Source organism: Vanessa tameamea, chromosome Z (genome assembly GCF_037043105.1).
Source record: "Vanessa tameamea isolate UH-Manoa-2023 chromosome Z, ilVanTame1 primary haplotype, whole genome shotgun sequence".
Classification (NCBI taxonomy): domain Eukaryota; kingdom Metazoa; phylum Arthropoda; class Insecta; order Lepidoptera; family Nymphalidae; genus Vanessa; species Vanessa tameamea.
In genome coordinates, this window is record NC_087341.1 from 1,122,043 (window position 1) to 1,143,281 (window position 21,239).

At 35.9% G+C, this 21,239-nt stretch overlaps 1 protein-coding gene across 2 annotated transcripts in view; it reads right to left on the reverse strand.

Moving 5' to 3' along the window:
• Window positions 1-9,566: 9,566 nt before the first annotated feature.
• The window catches only part of LOC113403981 (homeobox protein araucan-like), a 121,596-nt gene continuing 109,923 nt past the window's right edge, over window positions 9,567-21,239 (reverse strand). For both annotated transcript variants that reach the window (XM_026644689.2, XM_026644690.2), the window contains exons 4-6: window positions 18,110-18,417; window positions 13,179-13,767; window positions 9,567-11,053 (exon numbers count right to left, since the gene is read on the reverse strand). In XM_026644689.2, the coding sequence (XP_026500474.1) occupies window positions 11,050-11,053; window positions 13,179-13,767; window positions 18,110-18,417 (901 nt within the window). In that variant the 3' untranslated portion in view covers window positions 9,567-11,049. The remainder of the gene's footprint in view (window positions 11,054-13,178; window positions 13,768-18,109; window positions 18,418-21,239) is intronic.

Below are 21,239 nucleotides of genomic sequence, written 5' to 3' on the forward strand. Positions count from 1 at the left end.
ATACGAATGATTTCGAATTAGCTTCGAACAATTTTTCGCTCTCCGGAAGCGACGTTCCCAAACTGTAATGTCAGAGTCATACATCTTGCGGCGCTTTTACGCAATAATTCGGTACATTAAACTTTTATTTCTCGGGGCTTTGTGTAACCGATTTGAGTTAGTGGGTATTAGAATCGATTCGGATCGAGAGGAAGACCATGCGCCCCCAACGTAATTAGCGCTAAGCAATATTTAGCGGCGCTTAACGAAATCGAATTAGAGGTGTCGTAAAAATCGATTAGCGAGTCGGGCGAAATAGTGTTATGTAACCGCACGCTTCCGAGTGCCTTTTATTATCAATTAGATGGGTTTATGTGCGGAGTAGGTGAGGATTAGACCGTACGTGTCTCGGCTCGACCGCGGGGGCTTAGACCCGAGGGACCCTCGATGACAGCTGCCTCCGTCGCGTCCGAGGAGTTTATGCCGCGCTATTGACAGCTAAGTTACATCGTAACTCATCGCTTACAAACTTGTTGTGATGCGTACGAAATATATTGGTTAGTTAGTACGCGCTCGCGGCGTAAGGGTCGACGTTAACTCGACGGGATTCAATTTATGCTGTTTTATATGGACTTGTCCATTTTTGTTAATGTGAAAATTAAATCAGGACCTGTGTTGCTCCGTGAGAAGAGAATGACTACGCGGCGCCGACGTCTTAACCTCCATACTGGTAAATGAAACCTGCTGATGATATATTTGTAGCGCGGACTCTTCGTAATGTTGCATATTAGTTTTTTTATTCGGCTACCAGCTTATATATATTGCTTTCGATTAAACTCCGCTTCGAGTATGTTCCCTTTTTATTAAGATACAATGATTATTAAGAAAACGTTTCAAGGTATCGTTTAAGGTTTTTAAAATGTAACGAAGACGATTGTATTTATTTATATACAAACCCTGTTTCTGTTTTAAATTTTTGACAAATTGAAATTCGAACACTTGAAATAAGTTTAATTATTATCTCACGTTTAAGTTTTTATAGGTATTACGAGTAGAACGAACTGTACAATCAAAATCAGAATCAACAAAGACAGATAAAAAGTATACGTAGAAAATAGAGCACGTAAAATTAAATATTAAATTCAACAATCTTCCGAAATCTTCTGAAATACTCCGATCGAGCAATCAGTGCGGTGGAAAGTCGGATCAGAGACTTACCCTCAGGAATCCATTGACGCCTCCGTGAAAGTATTCCGAACTTCGATATTTGATTCCGTTGGAAATATTAATGAGACAAATCTTCGTCCTTCGAATAACGTGAGTGACAGGGGATGATTAAACATTGATCGGGCCTGGACATCGTGGTCACGATGACAGAAAATGGGACTCGTAAGGAGGAGTGGCTACTTTATACATTTGAAAGATTTTAAGTACATCGACAAATCATAAGAGCTGATGCGTGACGTCACTGACAAAAATATCGCCGAAGTTATTTTAAGATCAAATCAAAATAAAATCACTATTTTTTTTACCATCATATCCCTTTTTTGTACTATATTCGTTTACATATCCGATAGAATAGAAACTTAGGTCATTGCTTGTTCGCTCTTGTTGGCACTTGCTTATCGTAGACTTATCTCTGGCAAAATTCTATCTACAATGGTATAATATAATTTTTTATAAGAAATAAATAAAAGAAATATTTCATTGCACAAAATTAGACAATCTTGAAGCTTTACTGAAACTTGTCTCGCTTGATAACATCCTATTCATAATAAAGGAAGGCCTATGTTTATCAAATTGATTTTATCAAAGTATCGCTGTGTAATCATTAGAATTGATTTAAAGTGCTATGAAAAGAATAATAAACACTGTCGTAAGTTTATTTATTAATTAAAATACACACTTAAACGGAAGATTGAGTTTCTTGCCGGTTCTTCTCGGTAGAATCTACATTCCGAACCGGTGGTAGCTTTACTTTAAATAGTTTGTTAAATGACGATACAAAAGTGCTTGTAAAAGCCTACTTGAATAAAGTATATTTTGATTTGATTGAAGATTCAATTAGTACCTTAACTAGATGTTAACAACGAAATATATCATTTAAAAATACTGCTGTAAACTTTTGAATATAATTTAACAGTATATAAAATTACCTACAAAAATATAATTCCAAATAAAAAAAAAAATTCAAAGCTAATGCTGTAGATACGACATACACAAAAATAACTCAATTTATTAATGTCGGTTAACAATACACAAGAAGTGGTCACTATCATAACATCCAATAAGTAGCCGAGACGGACGACCTTAGATCGATGGTAGCACGTCATGTCTCCCGTTATCTGCGATGTGTAAGCTGGAATCTGTTACTATCGAGATGATCACGATACTTGGACGCTCGGACGGTAATTTTTCACGCCTTTTTCGGATTCTGTAGAGGTAGCAGACGAATGTGTTTTTTTTTATGCTTTTTATGCTTTCCATTTTTCTTTTTTTGTTTGGATTTAAAGCGCTTTACAATAATTGTAAGTTGATTATGATGTGGCACTTCAAGCGCTTTTAGAGTGAAATTTTTGAATTTATAATTAATTGATAAAATATATTTAGACGGTTTAGATCATGATGAAGGTGTTCTTTTGTCTATTTCATAAAAAGTTTAATGCTGATTTCATATATCCTACTTCTTTTATCTCCGATGTTTCAGGATAGAGGATTAGTTGGATGGATGGTTGGTTGGATGATAACATTTCACACGTTCTAAATTTAAAACACGGTTAATTGTTTATTTTTTTTTAATATGTTGGAGATACTTTTAAAATAGTAATTCTTAGTCTCTTACAATTGTCAAAGTTAGTTTAATAAATAATTGTCGCTGTAGATTTTTGAGTAATATCTCTTAACCAATTTTGGAGACTTTTCAGTAATTTACTGTAAATGTAGATCCATATATATTAAGAGCTAAGATGGCCCAGTGGATTTTTTTGGTTTCGTCTTCATTTCCGCACGGACATGTGTGTGTATCTTAGATTGCATTATAAATTCCAAATATAAAATTAATCAAGCAAAACAGTATCAGTTAAACTACATACTACAACTGTTCTGTTCTATATTCATTTGTTCTAGTTGTTTACGTCCAATTTTAATAAAGTTATTAAAAGTTTACGTAAACGTCTTTGCGTACGTTACGTACTATATTGAACACTGTTTTTTTTTTCAAGCAAGCGCCTCATTGCCTCTTTATCTGACACGGCTTCAATTCCGGCCAAGCAAATTTTCTTAGCTTAATATATCTTGATAATATCGCGAATAAAGATAGAGATACGAACTACTTCAACGAATGAATGAATGAATGAATTCATTATATTATAAAATTAACTACAAATTCCTTGTAGGAAACGTTGATGTTTTATCGTAATAAGTTTTTATAAGTATAAAAATAATATCAACTTTGTAAATATGAGCTTCGTGTAAACAGCGTGTATTAAAAGTAGTTAATAACCAGCGTAATAGTACCATGATGACTGCAATTTAAGTCTCATGGCTGGCAACCCATTGATCAATGTTCACGTGCAAAGGTGACCACTGCACCTGACTTTTTGTCGTCCATCAAAATGGTTCGAGCTCGGGACATTAAACGCTTGCAAATGAAAAAAAAAGAAGTTACTGTATAATTGATATGTGAACGAGCTATACAAATATAGTACACTAATTTCCCGCGGCTTCAGCCGCGTGTTAGAGCGGGACGGGTAGGTATGTGTCCTTTTCTAAACCAGTGACAACGTGTCGGTACAATTGAATGATGATCGATTGAATATTTGAGACGTGAAAGCGTTACAAACAGACAAATAAACAAAGTCACTTTCGCATTCATTTTATTGGCTATGATCACATATGATACGTTACTAACCGTTTAGTTTGGACAAGAACCGATTTGTTTATTAGTCGTTATTAAGATTGATTACTCGCAGATCAGATGCATAATCTATAATAGGCTAATTGTGAGCCGAGATGGCGGAGTAGTTAAAGGATTTGAAACGGTTACGATGGTTGCGGGTTCAAGCACCAATGAAACTTCATGTGTGTAATTTCTACTCATAATTCATCTGTGAAGAGAAACATCGTGAAGAAACCTGTATGTCTTGAAATTATGATGAAAATCTGTCACATGCGTATTCACTAATTCTGAGAGCTCATTCCACACTGATGCAGTGCGCTGAAACAAGCCCCAAGCCTCATCAAAAGGAGAAAAGTTGTTAGTCCAGGAATTAATAATTTCCGGAAAATTACTGTACTTTACTAAGGTTGACAATTGAAGATAATAGATTCTAATAGATGCTGTTCGAAAAATTTCAACAACAGCTCGATGATCCGTAAGCAAAACGAATCGTTTTTCAAATATAGAAATCGAATCAAGTTTAAATTAATCAATTCTGACATAATTATTTTTACAACTATTTTTGTATTTTATGTCGGATTATGAAATCAAAGATATTCAGATTCGACACGAGCGCACCCTGGGGCGACAACTTGTAATAAATAAAGAGAAAGAACCATGCATATAGAAGTGTATTACGCCAAGTTGATTTATTAGGCAGAAAGGTGCAGCCTTCAGCCCCGAGCGAAATAGTTTTCGCGTCAGCAATTTTTATCCCTATCTAAAAAAAATCGACGTCCGTCCTTTCCATCGTCTGTTAGAAAGTATACAATTACACGGTTTTTATAGTTTATATACTAATAGTTAACGGACAGTACACATAACATGTTTGTATGACGTTTCAAATATTAGACACATTTATACGTCACGTAAGCAATAAAAATAGCATTTGTTTTTGTGTTTTAACAAGTTATTTTCGTTAAGGTTATTGTAAATTATGATATATTAATTCAACCAGTTATAAGAAATTCCCGACGGATAACAAATACGTATATTTGTTTGATCTTCGTTGCCTTTACGGCACATAATATATAGAAGAATATATTTTTGGTCTATCGGTTCATAGCATCATGGTTCTGTGCGAGAATATATTATAATAGACTCAGTAATATCAGCACAATTATATATAAAACTTATCCTGAGTTATATAGTACATCCTCTTTTTACACTAGGAAATACTTAAAAATGGAAGTAAAAAATTAAGCATATTATTAATAACAAAAAAAAAAAAAAGACGTTTGTTTTTAAAAAAAGAATCGTCGGGAACTATTACTAGTGCTGCTCAAAGTGTGAAAAACTAAGGGTTCGTGATAAATGTGGGCGTATGAATAACATTTGCCCGTCTTCGAAAATCTGGTACATATGATTAGAAGCCCTCAGGACGCAGGTGAATACCATCATAATAAATCTTAGTCGCCTAATTGTGAGTGTATTAGATCGATCGATCAGTTGCTTCTAAAATTATGACTCTTTAAATTTGTCGAGTAATTAAATATTGTCATATTTTTTTTACCAAGAATTTTATTTATGGTTTGATAAACATGGAATATAATAAAATAGTATTAGTGCATTGACCCTTTGACAAGAACGACCGTCTCTTCAGGGGGATTAATCAGAAGAATTGATCAGTTAGTGAAATTACAATCACAAAGGATAGCTTAGTTTTCGAGAGTCGAACTAATGATTCTGTTGTGCATACAAAATTATCTATTTTTAGTCTGTATCGTACTAATTAAATAAATATAACGAAATTTAAACAAATTAAACGTAGACATTAAAAATTTAAAACAGTGTTTTTATTACTAATCTATGCAATCAAATTATGTGCAATAATCTCATACACGCTTTTCGCATTGTAAATATTTTAACAGTAATTAGGTATATTAATAATCTTCATATCTTATATTATATAACAGAACGATATGGCTTATCTAATGTATAACACGTTACAATTTTAAGGAAATACTTGAAATTATTAATTAAACACATTATTAAAAGAATTACAAATTATAAAAATCATTTTAATAAACGAATCGTTGAGGACAATTGTCTAGTGCTGAGGCAATAATCTTAATTGATTGTCTACAAAACATAGATACCTGTTTAGAGGGCGACTTCGTATAGTAATAATATTATGCTCTGAGGCAGGGATTTTGCGAAATCTTTGGGGCACTGCAACTCTTAAATGCTTAACTTTATCGAATCAACTCCTTCAAATTGACATAGCTAAGGACATCTCGTAAACAGATATATTATTAATATTATAAACGGGAAACTTGGGTAGATGGATGTTTGCAGCACGATCACGCAAGAACAGCTGAACGGATCTGAATGAAATTTGGCAAAATCATAGATTATAGTCAGAATATCAGTTAGCCTTTTAGCCTCGAAAAATATACGTAACATCTCCCTGCCAATGGGTAATGCTATGAACGAATAATACCTACTTGTTATTTATATTTTTGAATGAATAAGTGTTTCCCGATTAAAGCACACTGATGTGTTATATTTTTTAATCAAACAGCGGCGTATAAATCTACTACTGATATAATATTTAATATTACACTGAAAGATCAGTAAATATTTAATTGCAATTAGATTTACTGCAACTTACAACTTCAGTATCATTAATGAACTAGTTGTTGCTCGCGACTTCTGTCACACAGGCTACCTCTATGTCAAAATAAATGCCCATAGCATTTCACAAAAACGTATAATAAATGTTAAAGTCGAAGGCTCCAAACATTCTCCAAGAAGGTAAAATGCTTAGCACTGGCTGTTATTTTAGTGTCATTTTGAATTTAAAAAGAAATTACTGAATTTCTTGTCAAATATTCCTGGTAGAAATCGCAACTATCATCAAAGCGTAAAACCAATAAAGAATAGTTACTAGGTTTGATCATTTTTATAATAAAATTGTAGTATAATCATATCGGATAAAATTGCATACTTTTAATAGTATTGAATGTCCTTATGATTTTATAAATTATGACGCACAAACGATCATATAATTTAACCTCGAATACGCGGTTTACGGAAACTGACTCGAAGTTGGACCGCGGTCCCGCTAACTGGCCGTTTCTTGAGGTTAACCAGGATGAACCTTGAATATTTCAGTAATTTTCAAACGTAAAGTAACGAGTTTTAGTTTTCTATTTACGAAATCAATTCGAAATTATTTACTCGATCATTTCAGTATACTCGGCTAACTTAAACGCGTTTTTTATAGTTATCAAACTTATTTATTAATACAATGAAGCTATAAGTATATAATTTTCAAATTACGAATTTAGAATTGCTTCCAACGATTCGCTTAAGAATAAATAATAACATTAAGTAAATTTCATATAAAGTCATTTAGTGTTACCGAACTAACTATTTAAAATGAATATATAAATATAATATAAATACAATAATTTATCGGAATTATAACAGTACTTTTATCTTATTATAACGACGTATGAAATACAATATTTATACATTATTTTTTACATTACGAATGCCGTCGCTTCGTCACAAGCGAAACATAAATTCTTACTTAGTGTACAGCGATACGTATATCCAATCCTAAAAACTAACAAAACTATTAATTTGTTGTTCGAAAACTAATGAAACTTTGTTGGAATCGATGAGATAGAGTTAAAAATTGTAAGACTTCTTTAAGTAGCCAAGTTACCATTTACCTTTAAAGGTTAAAAGGAAACTCTTTTCAACACTTTTGTTTATAATAACAATTTAAACTGTCAGAAATCAATGAATACTAACTGCAAAACTTTTTACCATCAATAGTAATTTATTTATTAAAGTACTGACTGATTATTTATCGGCGAAGATTATAAGTCGGCTGAATTATTCAAGGTCAAGGAATATATTCACTTTGGAAACTTAACTTGGTGCTATAAATTGTTCTCTTTATTTTTCGTGTTTCTACAATTTTCCTCCAAATCCTTCTTTGGTACGTAAGTAGTTATGAAAACAAGCGTCTAAATTTCAATTTTGTGTGTCTTATTTTTTTATTTCTATAGTTTAGTTTTGCGTCCATGGTCATCCGGGACTTTGGTTTGTACTTACGTAAACCATATGGTTTTTTAAACAAATATAAATGTAATGAATCCGTTTAATTTCATTGTGATTATTAAATAATCATATTGAAACTATATGTAATATTATTTATTACGTATATTTAACAAAAGTGCATTAATTGCAGTTTTAACTAACAAAGACCGTATCATACGGTAGTAGAAAGTTGGAACCAGGTGCGACATCTGGCGAGCCTCGCCGGAAACTTGTTACGACGACAAACTAACTCCGCAGTCAAACTATTCGTACTTGAGAAATAAATCACATGGCGCGCAACTAAATATTCCGCCGTATGATGCTACAACACCTCAGAATATACCGACAACACAATTCTAAGATTCATTCAAATCAACGAGTAAATATAATAAGCTAATTAAGACCAGAACTAAAGCAAACAGTTTTATTACTGCAATCATCCGCAATGCTCATCTCGTTGATACCATAAAGGTAAACTATAAAATATTCGAATCGACCGCGCCATTTGATTGGTCCCGCAGATTATTAGCCGCTATTTGTGTTGTCAATGTTTATGACGATTTTATGAGTACTGGAGATTTTATTACGCATTCAATTGCTATTTAGGGATTTGATTAAGCATATCAATCATTGGTTTTGTTTGTTCGACTATCACTGCTTATTGCTTTCTGGACGGACATCAACGTTTGCTTGTCCTTAAAAAGTAGGTAATCGTAATTTTTTTTTTCGTATTGTTCATCGTCTGAATGCTGTTCCGCTCTATATTTGTTTAGCATTTGTTTTATTGTTGTTATATTGTCCAGCGTCGTATCTTATTTGTAATTTTCAATAACAATTTCTCAATCGTAAATATTTATCAGCTTTTTGATTACTTTTCATAACTTTAATAATTGTAATGAATTTTTTAATATTTGTTTCGACTTGACCAAATTCAGAATTTAATTTAAAATCATTATCGATCCTCTAATAACCAACGGCAATCGTGCATTAGTATCTACTTCAACAGTTTTATTATTAACGTTATCGTCGTTTAGTAGAACGTTTGAACCGTTCTAACAAACCAACATAGCATTACTTTAACCAGTAAACGAGTTTATCCGATACACTACCATTGGCTGTTAATTTAAATTCCCTTAATTAAACCAAATTAACTGAACCGAATTCAGGGTTCCTTATTCGAGGCGCTCTTTAAAAAAGTGGTTCTTTTATTAACTCTTAAGTATTGTTTAGGAGTTAAGAGGCAAGGGAGCAACCCTCCCGGACTTTTACTGGCTCATTATCGACTTTTTTCTCATTTTGTTTGAACATTATTCAACATTGAAACTCCTTAAACTCTCCGCTTCTTTCCTTATCTTTGTTTTAAATCTTTATACTTAATAAAGAAGAGAATTACGTGACGTATTTGAAATTGATTTTGTTTTTTTTTTCAAATTGTTTTTTTTTTTTTTAATTATTTAAAACACAAACTTCTTAGAGATATTATCAATAGTGCTTAAGTTCATGTTGAAAGTGAAATACCAAATGATTGAAATTTTATTTAATAATGATACAGGTTTTCGTGCGGTCGTTGGAAGGGTGAAATGAAATAAAATAATTTGAAATAAAGATTTAATTACAATCGTTACATAATTTTACTTATAATAATAATTAATAGGTACATATTCTATAAATATCTATATAGAACATTTAATATTAAGCGAATGTATTCGATTTTGGTCACGTTTAAAGTTTTCGATGAAATGCTGTTCGTTTAAGCCTCAATGTGTTGTGGTGACCAAATGTATTAATTGCGGAGATCAAATATTGCCCAAGTGTTTTATAATAAATATTTTATGTTTAGGAAACTTAAACGTAAGTGATAAACACCTGACTAATGCACCATTTGACATACACAGTTTAAAAATAATACTAAATAAAGTGACATAATAATTATAAAAAATATTTGAAAGAAAAAAAAAAAAATAATAACACAATCGCAACATTAATGATTATTTAAATATTAATGATAAGGATAATTCGAACGCGATGAAACATAATAATAATAATTTTACAAATGTGTTGTTATTTCACAAGCAGATATACTTCGATACTTCGGTACGCGGAGGTAATTCGACAGCGGTACTTATCGTATTAGATGCGATCAAGTTGTTTCAAATGGACGCTTAGGATACCAAAGTGACGTTGAAGTTGAAAAATCATTTATCAACTGTATACAGATATATCGAAGTGATTGCGATCGATTTCGTAAAATAAAATATATTCAGAATAAACCTATTTACATATACTTCTAATAATACTTTTAAACAATATTTATAAATCCGACGTATACGACGCGGGATGTGGAAAAAACAGTATTAATTACTTTGTACAATTGATGTGAAACTAAATAATATAGAAAATCTACACAGCTCCGTCTATTTACAATGACATTCACGATTAACAGATCGACTCTAAATCGGTTTGTAAAATTAATATTACATCAAGTAAAATCGGGCGCGTAAAATAAGCTCAGAAATAAGCATTCGTATCGTTACAAATATAACTCTTTATTTGGAAGAACTCAGAAAACATTTTTAATTCCTTAATATTAACGTACTTGACAATTAAAATTAAACATAATGTACAATTCACTAAATCCAATGGCTAGTCAAGATATACACGTCATTGCGCATTTCGTGTATTCGAATCATAAATAAATTGGATATTATTTTCAGAATATTCTTATGTCTATAAAAATACTGAGCAACCGTTTTTTTTTTTTCAATACAATGATTTAATTTCTAAGGACAACCGTTATCTAGATCACATGAAATTAAATTTTTAAGTACAAATCAACAAGTTACTTTATACATTACAATAATCTGTGCATTTTAATTTAGATATTTGAAAATAATTATTCTACACGATAACCGAATTTTATGAAATTAATTTACATTGTAACGCGTCTCGTCTCTGTACGGACATGTCAAAATTTCTTAATCGCTCGCTTCGTCGATCGTATAGGAAACACTGTGCCACTGTGACCATTTCAACAGGCCCTAGCCGAGGGCGGAGCAGCGACGCAGGTTTCACTCGGCTTACCTGCAACAATAAAAAAAAAAAACAATATTAAAATCCTTCGATCGATACAAATTTTCATAACGCTTCCGAACGGGACGAGATATGAACAGAAAGGGTCGCTTAAAAAGAATAGCGGTATTTAAATGACCAAAAAACAAGGTCCGTTCAGATTCGATTCTATCGCAGTGTCGCCGGAGCCCTCCGCCGCGTTCACACGTAACGGCCGAAAAAAAACATCCCGAAGCAATCGAGACGAGGTGACGAAACGTTCAGTCTCATTATCTGAGAATTTATTAACGAATCGCTCGGACCGGAAAACCGAAATGGGAAAGAAATAAAAATTTGACCTCGCCCGCGGTCATCTAAACTTTGTATGGCGTCAATGAAAAAAGAAGTCGAACGGGTCGGCCGGACCCGCGCCTGAATGAAACGGCGAAGGACCCGAGGATCGAAAGATAAGAGGGAAGATTAGGGCGTCGTGGTAAAAAAAAATTAAAGCGGCTTTAATGTGGAGGTAGTGTTGTGAATGAAGAGAGCCCATTGAGCTCGCGCCCACGCACGACCGGCAACGTTATCTCGCTAAGGAGCTCGCTGCCGTGCGCCCGCGCCGACTCGACGCCGCCGCGAACAATACTCATTGTACATTCATAAATTAACGTTTTTTACCCTTAGAACAATTCCCGCTTTGTATTATTCAAATGAACTCTAGTGAATGGTATTAGACTTAGGTGTGCCCGGATTACGGACGAAATGATGATTTACCAACGTATTTTGATCGAGTCATGCATTACAATGCGTGTAATCTTCGAAACTGAGGCACAATAAACACGATATTGATCGAATTTAACGTTTTAAGTTCGGATGCGAAACGTAACGTAATATTATAATTTAAATTACTTTATTGACTTGAGCAGGGAGGCTGCGGAGGGCATCGAGGGTTTGATTCGGTATTAATATTACTTGCTTAAATAAAAACGATACAGGTATGTTATTTAAGTCAAAAACGAGGACCGTCGATTTCGGAGCATTCTTTTTGGCTCCTTTAAAAGAATGCCGCGATAAGGGGTTATTTTCGCGTCAAGGAATTCGCTTGGCAAAAAGGCGTGAAATCGAAAATAATACAAAAGATTATAGATGTGAATTTGTGAGTGTTCGGTCGATACAGAATTCCTGGCGATGCCTCCGTGTGCGGCGGCGTCGACGACGCGATTTATTGTAATGAGGCGAGGATTCTGCGGTGTGTTCTAAGAAATGCTTTGACGTCTCTTAGAAAAATGTCACTAGACGACCCTATCTCGACGCTCACCTCCGCACGATCGAAATCTGTGCATTCATGGTCACGAAACATAATAAAAGGTGTGTTTTAATTATCATACTACGTTTTATAATTGTATTTCTTATTTTATTTAAAATGACTTCGTTTAAACATAGCCGATATTAATGACATTGGTACCTAAACCGCTAGAGGTCAAACTATTTTGTATGTCATTTTTTTTAAGTAAAAGTTTATTAAACTTGTACCTAACAAACTTTGTATCAAAGTCAAATATATAATTTGCGCCATAGTCCGAAGTTATTTTAAATAAAACAAAAAATGGCCTGTTTTTATAAACTCAAAGTATCTAAACTTATTAAGACGTACAATACACTTTTTGGTAACAAAGATGTTCCTAACAGTACATTATTATAATATTCTTTCATGAAGAATGAATGAAGCGTTTGATTGATGGCGGGCTATGAGATCCGATACAAACATTGCGCATCACGGAGACATGTAATTTGGGCAGGTCAGCAGCGTCCGTAGGTGTACGGTGCGCGCTGACACTGACAAATGACATAAGATTGCAATCTCTCCTCGCCGCCCTCGCTCCCTTCCGCCTCGACGCGCCTCCATTGTTTTCAATTACCGACATGACACTCAGCTCAAGTCTCTACTAAACCGCAACTCTGTTTATGGTCCTATCGATATCTTTACTACGATCGTCCATTTACGATTTCCCTCGTTTGCATATGAGCGGCGAGTTAGCTCGACAATTTGAATCAATCACCGGGTATCGTTTTAATAGCCTATGTTCTTTAAGATTCATAGTCTATCCCTTAATACGAGTTTTAACGTTACGACTTTAGTAAGTGATCGTATATTTACCTTTTATAAAAGGGTTTGAAGGCAGCTGAACCCTCGTTGTGATGTTGGTTGGGCTGGTGGTTATTAGCATGGTGGGGGTTGTGGTAGGGGTCACGCTGCGGTGACTGTTGGTGCCGTGGGAAGCAGTATCCGGACCCACCACCACTGCCGAGCGGGTTTGCTACGCTGGGCACCTTCATGTTGGGTGGCGTCTGGGGTGGAGTGTCTGTTTGAACATCAGGAAAGGCAGCTGGGTGCACGCATGGGTGCTGGCCTCCATACTGGGCACCAGGAAAGCCACCGTACCGGCCGTAAGAGCCACTGGCCGGACTGGCCGCCGCTGTCGCGGGTAAAGCGAATCCATTAGAACTGCCGTCGCCGGCTGCAGCTCGCTCAGGTCCAGGTCCATAACCGTGCTGCGGCCAGGGCTGAGCAGCGGGTGGTGGCGTTTTACAAGCTGCCGTATCTGCTAGTGACCATATCTTCGGCTTGGACGCCGGTATTGGCACTCCACAGTCTGAAGTTCCTCGCTTTGATTCCTCCTTTATTCCATAACCGAGCAGCTGGCTGTGCATCCCCTGCAGTAACTCGTCGCCCTTCCTTTCCTCATCTGTAAAGATAATCGTGAGCTCATATCATAATCCGAAATCAAACAATACGCTAAAGTACAAAGCATCGACATCAGATTAGTCGCAATAGCCGATGCTATAACTAACGCAATGTCAATAGAGAGAGCTTAAATTGCGTATTTCTCAAAATCGATGCGGTCCGCATCGTATCCGACGTGACCGTTACACCGGGGACGTAAGTTTTCTCTCGTAAGATGCGGTATCTTCGGCATCCCTCTGGGTAAGTCGTGTGAAAATACGTTTGGCGTGCAGTGACCCATTCGTTAAGTGGTTATCCGATTAGCGAAGTGAAAATACCACTTTGGGGCGCGACTCCCCTGCCGCGGGCGATGCCGATCCCTTTCGTATTTAAGCCGAGCATTTATTTCGCATTTCCCGACTCCCCCGCGGCACCGCACTCGTCTCCGCGGAATGCGAGCTTCGACCCGCACAATTAATGGTCAACCTCACTTCCCGTCCTTTCTCTATACCCGTGGATGTTTCTGCATTACTTTTTACGCTGTCGATGGAAAATAACGAAGCGATAAAACGTTAAAAATTTTCGCCAGTTTCATAACCGTTACGAAATTGAGCCGAACATTATCCGTGATTTTAAAAAATTGTATTATTGTACAATTACACAAAAATGTTTATTCAGCAAAATTTTATAAGGCTCTAAGTATTATCATAATACCATTTTCCGTTGTAAAGTGGCTTTTGGGGGCGCAGAGGGTTCGGGAGCCTAATGAAATTCAGAGTCGTAGCGGGGGCGCGAGGCGCGACCGCTCGACTTCATTCGCTTTATTCCATTTAATGCTGACTGCTCCTAGCTTTTAAGAGGGGTTATCCGGCTTGCCCTTCACTAGGGATAAATAGGGATGCCACTGATACTCCGCACGAAGATATTTATCCGGCAAATTGTTTTAATTTTCATTGTATTAATCTAATAAAGGCCCACAACGGCGGGAGATAAGCGGGAATTGGATGATTTCGTAACGTATTATTCGCGCAATACGTTCGATGTGTTCATTAATTTAATTTCTATACAAATTATTAGGGTCGCTTATTTGCTTTAAATCTATGACGATGGGAGTTAGTTAATTTCGTTAACGTGATTTAAATTGAATCAAGTGAAACATAATTAGAAATATTTTGAACGAGAAAATGTACGATAAGTTATTGTAGTTACGAACGCAACATGCCGATCGCTTGAACTGCGAGCAAAGAAAACAAAAGCACACGCTTCGTAGGTTTGGATTGCGCATTACGGATCAATTTCCATTATCCAATTGCACCGATACCCGAGTGTAACCTGCCCATTAATTTCAGATCCTACCTCACCCCAGTATGCAAACCACGACTCTCGGGGAACGTAGCGAACGCGTGGAAATCGTAGCGTGCACCAAGCTTTAGTCGAAGTGGTTTTTCCCTTTAGTCATCGAACCCGGGGGTGAGTGAGACATAATAAAAACTCGTCACAGCCCAGAGGGACGCTGAGACCTCCCTGCACTCGACTGCACTCCGAGCGAGGTCGCTGCAATTTATTGCTCCTCGAGCGACGTCCACAGAGTAACTACACACTTGTTTGCAGAGCCTACACGGTTTCCATTAACGCGCATCGGATTAATATTTCGTTTGCGACGCGTGCGTTCACGACGAAACTTAACATTCATAGCTGGGGACCGCTTCTATTCATGAGTGGCTTAGCCCGGGATAGTTTCGATGTTTGTTTGCCGACGACTTTCGGGGATCGCGTGTGAAAGCTTTTATATTTGCTTTGTTTGCTCCGACTTAAAATGATATATTACACGTCGCGAACATTGACATTTCGCTAAAAGAATGGTTAAGCGTGTCGGACGCTGCGTGTTATGGTTTGTTTGGTTAGGCGATGGGAAATGCAATAATATTGTCGGATTAAGATTAGGCGGATCGGGTTTGTGTTGCGTTTGGGTCATTACGCGAGATAAAATGTTTTCTTGATGAGCGTGGATAATCTTTTCTTCAAATAGACTTTTATTTATCTTGTATTTTAATTATTACATTTAAAACGTTAATATTATATAATGTTGGTAATCGAATAATTTTTTAGTTAAAGCTTATGGAATCGTTGAAGCAAATTCCACCAATTCCAGGTGGACTTCCAAATTCAAAATTATGAAATTGAACGATTGGAAGTCATTTGATTGGTATTTTTGTCTTATGTTTATTAAAAACTCCACTCACTCTAGTGGAACTCTCCTAACTTGTGGAAAGTTAACATCAAGGAGTCTTCATGACTTGTTTTTCTTAACGTTTACATTCAAATTATAAACCGCACTTACTGATAGTGAACTACTCCGTGTAACTAGTTATTTTAGTAGTATAACGTTAGACTCATAACGCGTTTTAATAACCGAGGAGATCTATGTTAAAAGAATGATTTAATTCTATTTATACAAGTCGTTTTATTTAGTAACTTTTCATCAACATCAGAAACAGTTAATATTACGCGAACATTGTGTGGAGTATTTTTTTTTACATCACCGACGGGAAGGCGTGGAAATTGCGGGACACGTGCCGCTACGCCACCGCAGGGCGCCCTCACCAAAGCATTTTTTTTTCGATAAAATTTCATAAATTTATCTGGAAGGGTTTATGGCTATAACATTTATATAAATTGTTCATATTGAATTTATTTTGAAGTTATAGTTAAGTTGAGTTTATTTTGAAGTTATATATGTAATGTAAATTATAATTGTTTTATTTATATATTATGTTTTGAAGTTATAAAGCTAACAACACTCTTGCTTTATAAATATATACATTTTCTAGGTAAGCTATGTTTTAGTGTTTAGAATTCTTAAATATAAATATAAATTCTAATAGTTGAATATTCATAACGTGTGAGAAATCTCGACTATATATTACGGTATTTATTGCAGTATCTGTAGGCGGTATTAAGATTAACAAATGAATTCGTTTAACATTGCATTAATTAACTGTTAAGAGGTATACGTGAACTAATATTCATTTTATATATTTACACCTACACTAGTATGAGATAAAAGTGTATATATTAATACTGTTCATAAATAGAAATGTATTTGTAATTTTCTTATATTAATTTATACTAGACTTATTTCATATATTTTATTTTATTGACTGTGATTGGCTACTAGATTATTTATATCAAGATAGATACTCGATGGTTTTTTTTCGATATTTAAAATTTAATTTTTTTTTTTTTTATTAGTTTCGTATGATCGGTGCGTAGACATGCGTCTAAAGATTTAAAGAATGGCTCTTCTAGTGAATGACACGTGTTAACGTTTCATTGACATCGACACTCCTGTTATTATATGATATTTTATGACCCCGAGCGGCGTTAGAGGCGGCGCGCGTACCGAGTGCACTTCTGTCCGAAGTGGTTTTCATTATACGACGTATGGCGATTGTTAGCCGTGACGCGACGCACCCCCGATCCATTAACCCCGTGAATTTCGAAATCCCGAATCGACCACGACAATTCCTTATTTATGACGTTGACAACCGCAACTAAAAACCACTTCGCGCTAAACCACCCCACGTCTGTATTTTACTGCCGAACGCATTAAAAAATTTTCCATTCACGAACGAGGAATGAAAGAGATATTGTTTTGAAACGCTAAACATTATAAATCCCCCGAACCGTTCCTACTTACGTTCAACCGAATGTCATAAAAGAAGCGATCGACGAGCCCGACAAATCCTTTGGCAAGAACATGAAGTAGGGCAGATCGTCAGACGCGCTGAATGCGACCTCCGTCGGCCTGTACCTACAGACGGAAGAAGCGTTATATGAAATTTGAGCCCGGGCGCCGCCCACTTTACTACAAATAGGAAATCCGGCAGCGAGGAGCGGTTACGCACAGTTACACGCCTGAGACCGGCCCCCCTCCCGTCACACGCCCTCTCCCCACCCCCCCGGCCTCCTCTCCGGGTCCCGCACACCCTCCGGCCCTCGACCGGGTTATGCCAATTCACTCGACGATTTATACACCGACAAAATTAAAGCAATTTGAGCGTTCAGCACTGTCTCGAACCGAACTTGAAATGACACGCATCAATAAAGTACATACTTAAGTTGGCACAATCGATTTGCATTCGCAGAGGCACATCAACGATCAAATGAAATGGTATACATACAAGTCGCATAGCAGCATGGTTACAAGTATATATGCGCAGATTGAAACATCGAGACTGAATCAACATTCGGCGGTCAATCCGAGTCGGAGCACGTTGCCTCAGCTAGACGAGCGATCTATTAGCATAACCGCTTCGGAAATTGACTGTCGAATGTTGGAAAAGAGATCGAACTCAACGAACCTTTGTTAGTTTTTATTTTATCCTCCTGTTCTTTCTCCTCGTCGGAGAGCATTGTATCGTCGTCATCATCGGTCTTGTTCTTCGGCTCCCACGTCATCTTGTTCTCCTTCTTGAGACGCCGGCGCGCGTTCGCGAACCATGTGGACACTTGCGTGAGGGTCATCTTCGTGATGATCGCGAGCATAATCTTCTCGCCCTTAGTCGGGTAAGGATTTTTCTTGTGCTCGTTCAACCACGCCTTCAGCGTAGCGGTCGACTCTCGTGTCGCGTTTTTTCGCCTGGCTGCTAAATCGTACCCAGCACCATATCTGTCGACAAACACAACTTTATCCATATACCTAAAAATTAACGCTTCTGGCCTTTCATAAATTCGCAACAGACAATAAAAATAAAATTACATCGAGCCGAATTTTCCAAATTCATTTAGTCACGTAAAATTATTTAAATGTAACCGAAAATATAGAAGTAATAAACATTCGAAATGTAAAAGCTTTGAAAACGAACCCAAAAGGGAAACATGGAAGAGTTAATGTCAAAAACGTTTTCCAGCGGTCGTGCATTTAACAAACATTTAGCGTTGATAAAAAATACGTCGGAATGTTCGCAGCTTTCAATAAAAGGACTTTTCAATTCGTAACAGATAGGCGTTTTATTTGAGGCAATAGATAACGTAACGGCAGCAAAAATAAAGCCCGGCTGCGGCGGTTTCGCGTCGAGAGCAGTTTTAAACCCACGTTGCCATTTGCATCCACATTCTGAACGTAATTGTGGCGAAACGTTCCATTCCCCCAGGCGGAGCGTACCTGACTTCGATTTTCTCGACATGACAAAGGCGCGGTCTAAAGGGCCCAATAAATAGGTTCCGCGCGTGAAAATAGTTAAAAAATGGTCCCGACCTGCTACGTTCACACCCAAATTGCTACCTTGTGAGGCGGTTGCAGGGCTTAGTATCGAATAACTCCGACAATCGTTTCCGCACGTGATACGAATGAGATTCGCGACTGTGGAACCATTTGTTGGTGTTGTGACGCTTTGATTTAATATCACGGTCGCTATATAAAATAGACAATAATAAATCCTCATGGATAAATATTTTGTTGTGTCATACGAGGAAAATAAAACATTTCAAGTAAACTACAATTTTAACTATGTTTGTGTTTATTTTTTAAGACTCTTCGAATTTTAAAAAGTGATAGTTTAAAAACAACAAAAAATTAACACTAGTTTGTCAGTCGAGGGCGGGATTTTGCACCTCGATGCATCAGGGCGTTGCAGCGCAAGCGTGGGTAGAATATGGGCGTAAGTGTTCGATCGATAGGGACGCCATCTTGCGCGGACACCGGTTACAGGCTGGTGACGCGATCGAATTTCAAAAAACTAATTAAAATGGCCGATATATTTGTATAAATTAATTTATTACAGTTCAAATGAAATGCACAATTTTTTTTTTTTGTATAAATTATTTAATTATTCATGCAATTTATTTATAGAAAAATATACACGATTTTTTATAACAACCTTAAGAGTATTAAAGTAAAACGCGCACGATCTAAAATAATATCTATTAATTAAGCGTCCGTCACAAAAACACTCAACTAAAAGCACATCAGAACGTATTAATGTATTTGACAAAGGCATACCCACACAAAGCCGCTGAAACCAGACCGCTTTAGTTTTACACGAATAAGCTCTTCAGAAATCTACAGCAGGCGAAGACAGCGGTTAAAACGTGAAATACAGCGCTTAACGCCGTACGCTTCATTCATGGGATTCAGCTATCAGCGCTTAAGGCGCTGCGAGACAACAATAAACCGTCTAATTAATATAGATTTCTCGACGCGCCTTTCCATTTTGTTGGGAACAAAACGACGTAAGTGACATTTAATTTTAAAACAGTTACACAAAAGATTTTTCACGTCGCAAAGGATAAATCAATGAGTTTGTCAGTTAAGATTTTTATGGTGTCAAATGATAAAGATTAAACGACACATTTTTAAACAGTATAAAAGATTTTAACTATTCGGTAACCGAGCGAGAGAACGAATGAATGATTGGATGTGTAGAATGATAAATATTAGAACTTATCTTGTGGAAGTTCAAGACTTTGACTGGGTTTTTTTTTATTCAAATAATATTATAATTCAATTTATATAAGGTATAATTTAAGATGGCCCAGTTGAATCTTAACCTATGATAGCCAGTTCAAATCCGGGCAAGTTACATTTTTATGTGCACGTTTTATGTGCTCGACTGTAAAGGAAAAGATTTGCATGTGTCAGTTGAAAATTTACTTCATGTGGAATCACCATACCCCCCTTCTCAAGGGGCCTTTTCAGCGGCGGGGTAGTTACAGGTGTTACTTTTTTACTTTAGGAATAATTCGAACTCTGTCAAGGTATTGCGTCGTAATGAAAATCAAGAATACTGTGAGGATTGTCAAGTCGAAGACTTTTTGGTGGAACTTTAGTTAATTAGGAATACTAATGTACCTTTGTCCTACGCTCACTCGAATGACTTTTAAAATTATCGTCATTACATTAATAATTAATTATGTAACATATACTATGAAAGACTATAAAATACACTGATGGAAAGTTTTATTATTCCTGACTACGATACAGTATAAAATATATTTACATCATACAATTTAATTTTATTTATTAATAAACTGTACTCGTGGTAAGTCGGTCAGTAGTTATATATAAAACTGATAAGTTTATTAAATGCGTTAATCTCAGGCATCTTACCCATCAATCCAATTACAAAAAATCTGTCTGTTTTTGAAATGACCGTTAGTGATGTTGTATATAGGCTTTGGTATAACGTTACCAACGAGACCTAAGAAACCTTGACGCGGGTGAATTTTGTGCATTTATAATTGCATTATTAATTAAACTATCAAACACAGATGATAGAACGAATAAGAAGAAAAATTAATAAACGTAAAATTAGAGAAATGTAAGAGAAAAATAATAAAATCTTGCCGATTCTCCTCAGTAATACCAACATTGCGGCGAAACGGTAGCTGTCAATTTAATTAATCTTATATAATTGATATTTAAATGTTCTTGCGCTTATAGTTTCATTGATAACTCATTATTAATCTATCAAGACTGAAACTCATATCTAT